The 6,000-nt window shown below is 31.3% G+C and overlaps 1 protein-coding gene across 1 annotated transcript; it reads left to right on the top strand.

Annotated features, from left to right (window-relative positions):
- The first annotated feature begins 4,416 nt into the window (after positions 1 to 4,416).
- Positions 4,417 to 5,457, top strand: LOC111441028. Its single transcript, XM_023077924.1, has 2 exons — positions 4,417 to 4,697; positions 4,799 to 5,457. Exons 1-2 carry the CDS (start codon positions 4,553 to 4,555, stop codon positions 5,242 to 5,244), a joined length of 591 nt encoding a protein of 196 aa, XP_022933692.1. The 5' UTR covers positions 4,417 to 4,552; the 3' UTR covers positions 5,245 to 5,457.
- Positions 5,458 to 6,000: the final 543 nt, after the last annotated feature.

Genomic DNA, 6,000 nt, shown 5'->3' with positions numbered 1-6,000 from the left:
CGGATATTTAAATATAAGTCTACATGCAAATATAAAAGTATATGTACATGTGAGAACAAAATAGAGTTTTCAAATCAATAATAATGAAAATTTAAAAAATATATATATATAATTTTTATTAATTTTAGATAAAAAGTGCTTTATATAAAAAAATATTTTGTTATAAATTATGTATTTTTTGGTATTAATTTTTTTTAAAACAGGGGATTCTAATGCTCCCATTTGAGTTTGACAATTAATTATTATTTTTAAGAAATTATAAATTAAAAAAAAACCCTAAATTGTGTCTTTGTTTCGACCACATATTTATCAGATCAACCACTCCTCAAATTATTATTACAATTAAACCCTTGTACTCTTCAAAATGCACAGATAACCCCGGAATTATAAGTTTTATTTCCTTGTAAATGGATATGGGTATGGGTATTAAATATCCATGCAAAATAATTAATGTCTATTCAATACTTTTTACGACAACTCTAATTAACTAATTAATTAAAGGTAAGAAAATAAAAAGTGAATTAACTAGTTAATATAAACATAAATAATCATTATTAAACATTAACTTGAAAATTAAATACTTTAATTACCTAATTAAAACGAAATTAAGCATGAATTAATCAAAATATCAATAATAAAAATGTGTATTAAATAGTCTAAATATTGATATTAATTACCAGTTAAAAATAATAATTTTTTTTATGGGTTCCAATTTAAAAATATTAAATAAAAGTATGAAATTGTTGGATCGGTGCCGATGATGATGGGCTCTGAGGCCCATTACGCATGGGATGAGAACTGTAAGGTTAGACGAATTCATTCACATCTAAAATTCCAGCCCATTTCATCGGATTGTCAAACCGACTCGTGTCCACCTCTTTTTGGAGCTCAACCTTGTTGCAGGCACATCGCCCGGTGTCTGACTCTACGAGCCTACCGCTATTAGATATTGTCCTATTTAGGTTTTCTCTTCCGAACTTCCTTTCAAAATTTTAAAAACGATTCTGCTAAGAAGAGGTTTCCATACTCTCGTAACATCTATTCCTTATAAACTCATAATTATTCCTTCTACCGAGGTTTACTAATGTTGTTGGCGATTAAAAAAAATGGTGAACCACAGATAATGAAGAGAAAAGTGATATTGAACAGTGGCCAGTGGAAACATGACCGTTTACGAAGGCAGACCATTTCAGTCATGGTCAAATTTGGAATTTGTCAAATAATGGTCAATTGTCAAACTTGGCTCAATTCTATAAGTCTCCCATTGGTTGGTTCATTATTTATTTCAATAATTCAATTTTAAATAAAACAAAAAGAAACTTCTAACCATTATTATATTCAATCGGTTCCACTAGAATTGTTAAATTAATAAAAATTTAAGATTTTTTAAAAAGTTAAGTTATATTTTTTAATTCATTTTTAAAGTTTAAAATTATTTTTGAAATAAATTATTAATGATATTTTTAAATTTTATTTAAATTTAAGGGTATATTTTTAAATTTTTTCTTTCAAATATATCGAAGATTTTGAAAGTTTATGAGTACTTTGAAATTAAAATGCAAAGATAAAAAATATTTTTATTAATTTTTCGGACTAAAATTGATATGTTTAGTAACATTTTTTCATAAATGTTTTATACATTAGTTTGTTTGGATTATTCTACATTTAAACGAGTATTAAAAACTATAATATCAACATATTCATAAAAAAAACAATTCGGCTTTTAACAACAACACATTTTTTTGTTAATTACTTTGATTTGTTTGTCGCATCTTCCCTGAGTGTTTATAAAAATAATAGCAAATTAGTTTAGTAGACAATATTATATAATCATTAAATAGACAATATTATATGATCGTTAATGTTTTTAGTGTATAGCCAACGTTACGTGTGTAAGAATGTGTATAAAAAAACAACATTCAATTATGGTCCTCTTTGTTCACTCACCTCCATGTTTCTTCTCGATGGTCCTAGTCTCGTAGGCTACCCAGAAAAGGGATTCCTCGGAGGGCAGTATTGGAATTGTGTTGATTTGACCATTTCGCGTGGGCCCAACAGCAACCGTCCTAGACTTTCAACCCCAAACTCAGTCCAAATCCCGACGATTGTTCAGACGAATTTGCCCCCATGCCCCCACCCTTTCCTTTTTCCTCTAAATTTAATTCCGCTTTATTATTATTATTATTTATTTACTAAAATACTCATAAATAATGACTGATGACGAATTTTATAAAATTATATATATATATATATTAAATGAATTATTTTTTTTAAGTAAACAAATATTTTCCATTTGATCCAAGAACTGGAGTAATCGAAAAGGACAAAGTAGTAAAATACAAACACCCCTGTGAATGCAATGGATGCATGCAATTCCCTTACGTAGTTAAAATTTAATTAATATAATATTTATGAATGGTAGACACGTGTACCAACTCTATTCTTCCCTCCACGTGTCATAGACCAGCCCATTTCGAATCAGCTTTCGACGCGAGGGTGGTATAGGCATTTAACTTAATTTAATTTTTTTTAATTTCTTAAAATGTTTTATATTGAACATTTTAATACGTTTCTTCTATTTGGAGATCTTTATGCAAAACGAGATAATTGTTTTTATCATTACTCTAAACCAAAGAAATTGAATTCCTTGCGTCAAGTTTTATTCTATTTTTAGATCATATTTAATTTAAAATATAATATTTTGGATTTAGAATTGTATATTAGATTTATTAATTTTGAAAATAAAATATATAAATAAGTTATACAAAATTTAAATCAACTCATAAAATATAAATACTTTTAACCTTGGACTAATGATGGGTTTTAAAGTTTGAGGCCCTTTGAATAATAATGTTGAAAATGTATAGAATATATTTGTAATTTAATCATAGAATTATTTATTTATAATAACACTAACCAACATCGTTGGCTGATTTTGCTCCATCCATGCGTGTGGCATTAGATTCTTTATTCTCCAACTATTCACACATGTTTCAATACTTTATTTAATTTCTCCAATACTCTAATATATAATTCAAAGTAACGACCCATCTTTCAAAAATCTTAAATTGTTCTAACTTAAAACAAACCCGACAACATCACGTGTACATCATTTGCAAAAACAGTCAACAAATGTGTGTATATAATTATTTGTCTAGTATACTGCAATACATTACAATATATAAAGCTTCAACAACTATCCATTACACAAATTTAGAATTAAATACTTTCAATTTTATGGTCTAAATTAGGTAGTTCGGGATAGTCGAGCCAGTTAACATCCCTATCCTCCTCGTAGCAAAAAGCCCGTACATGTTAGTTAAGACTAATGTACATAATATTTATTTATTTATTTGAAATATATGGATTAATTTAAGGTAGAAGGAAAAAACAAAAGAGATTGACAAATTGGGAGAGTAGGAAAAGAGTGTTTGACAACGCAGCACCATTACGTGAGTGCCACGTGGGTGGAATTACGTGAAAGATTGATTAATCCTTCACTTTATTTATTTTCCTCTTTAATTTAATATATTAACTAAAAAAAGCAGCTTTGATTATATTACTTTGTCCTATTAAACAAACTTAGTTACGTTAATTTTGATTATTCTCCTCTGTCACCACTTTCCATGTCTTACACATTTCGAATCAATTCCTTCACAAAATCCCCATCATTCAATCTTCTCGTAAATATGTCTTATCACTCGCTTCATAAATAATATTCCATTAATTGAATTTAAAATTTAAAATCGTACCCGTAAAATAATATTTTAAAAATAATCTAGACTTCCTCGAATCATATTATTTTTTTAATAAAAAGTTGAATTATAATTTATGTTTTAAAGATTGGATTATTTATGTGTAACAAAAAAGGAAAAAAAAAATCAATATTTTCGTGATTTTGTATAAAGAACGGATTCAAGTAGGCCCCGGTGGCATGTTGCATGTTTGGGGTTTGAATTTTGCCCTTTAAATTAAATCGTAAAATTACATAATTGTTTTTATACTGTGCTTACGTTTCCTGGTGAGCTCGGGGGCAAATATGACATTTCAGTTAAATAATATAATTAGCAACTAATTTTGATTTAATATTGAAAAAGGAATCTATTGATAAAAATATATTTACTTTTTGATTTTTTAAAAACAGAATTAAAATTAGTATGAAAATAGGAAAGAGTAAAAAGGGGGGAAATTAAAAAGGAAAAAAGACGTTGCATAATAAGAAGAGAACCTTCACCCAAATTTCAAGCCTGAAAACGAGGGCTTACTTACCCAGTGGACCAATGTGTGATCGACACGTGGACTTCGAATTTTGAAAAGAATATTCGTATTTTGGACTGGGCTTCGCGGGTCCCACTAGAGTCCACCTCCTCACCCTTTAAATACTCGGCAAAATCACTGCCTTAGGTTTGCAAAGAGAAGTCCTGTTCCCCACATTCTTCTTCGTCTTCATCCCGCTCTCCTTTTCTTCTTCTCCTGACTTCTCCTCGGTTACGTTTCCCTTTCCACCAACAGGGTTTGATTAATTCAATTCACTCACACTTCTATAGAAGCCATGAGGTCTAATGCCGCAGCCGGAACCATGAAGTTTCTCTGTAGCTATGGCGGCAAGATTCTTCCACGTCAAACCGACGGTAAACTTCGTTACGTTGGTGGTCTTACCAGAGTTCTAGCCGTCGATCATTCCGTTTCGTATTCTGGTTCGTAATCTGCTTTTTTTTTTTTTTTTTAATCTTTTGAAATTTGTTCCTCTTCTCTAGGTGTTTATGTATTTCGTTTTTTTCTTAATTCCGTTTTGCAGAGTTAATGGTGAAGCTTGTAGAATTCTGTGGTTCTTCCGTTACGTTGAAGTGCCAATTGCCAGGCGGAGACTTGGAAATGTTGATTACCGTTAGATCCGATGAGGATTTGGCCAATATCGTCGAGGAATACGATCGTGCTTCTTCGTCGTTGTTACATCCTCTTAAAATCAGAGCCATTCTTGCGCCTCCAAAATCTCTCAAAAAAGTTTCTCCTCCGTCGAGCGTGTACTTCAATCTTCCTAATTCTCCCTGCTACAGCGCGGATTCGCTTCCGAGCTCGCCACAATACGCAATCAACGATCGGATCTCTTCTCCTTCGTACAGATACATCCGTCGGATCCCCTCGCCTCCAAGTAAATACTTCGTCGGACAGCGTAATTGCCATGGAAGAAATTGTTGCCATGGGAGCCCTAGGTCTTTGTACTCATGCGCTCACTGGCACTGATACAAAATCCCTAAACTCGAGGCGAAGACTCCATATAAAGCACAAACCCTAGGTAGATGATGACAAAAGAGAAAACAGAAGCGAAAACAGAACAAAATCGTTTTTAGTTGTGATTTGTGATTGGTTGATTATTGGAACATAGTTTTAAAAAGCTTTCGAATTCATTAATTGTTTGCTTGAAAAGAAAAATGATTAATCCATCAGAAGTTTTTCAAAAGGAGTTGGTATTCTCAAATCTCAATCTCCGTCGCGGTTCCGGTTACCCGGCGGGCGTTGAAAATTAATTGAAAAAATTTGTTAAAAGAAAGAAAGGCAGGAGGGTAAAGTGGGGTCATGAATTTAATTTGGAGAGAAATAAGAAGAGTCAGTTGCGTTGTGGTTGGCCATATATTAGTTGGCATCACATCACAAGGACGAAGGAAGGGGGATGCCTTTGGGAGTCATTTGACGGAAATGCCCTTATTATTTTTTAAGGTACAATTATTTTAATACGACGAGTGCCGAGTCGACGCATATTCGGAGGGGTCAACGAAATTTTGTCAAACTTGGCTTCAAAGAAGACGAAAAGTTCGTTCGTGATTTCATACACTCCAAGGGGCTTCTGAATAATTTAATCACCAAAATTATTGGAATTTTATAATGGAACTCTCGGAAAATGCTTATAATTAATAACAATTCAAATATAATAAACTTTTCATTAACAGCCATATTCATTTGATGTGCATTTCAATCGATAAATCTTTTTGTGATCTATTA

This window comes from Cucurbita moschata, unplaced genomic scaffold (assembly GCF_002738365.1).
Source record: "Cucurbita moschata cultivar Rifu unplaced genomic scaffold, Cmos_1.0 Cmo_Scf00003, whole genome shotgun sequence".
NCBI lineage: Eukaryota > Viridiplantae > Streptophyta > Magnoliopsida > Cucurbitales > Cucurbitaceae > Cucurbita > Cucurbita moschata.
Note: the sequence above shows the minus strand (reverse complement) of the source record. Positions and strands in the feature narration are given on the sequence as shown.

Excerpts from the sequence above, each read along its gene's own strand:
- LOC111441028 (XM_023077924.1), top strand. The coding sequence starts at position 4,553 with ATGAGGTCTAATGCCGCAGCCGGAACCATGAAGTTTCTCTGTAGCTAT. Across the intron at positions 4,698-4,798 it reads TCATTCCGTTTCGTATTCTG|AGTTAATGGTGAAGCTTGTA; the intron begins GTTCGTAATCTG and ends TCCGTTTTGCAG.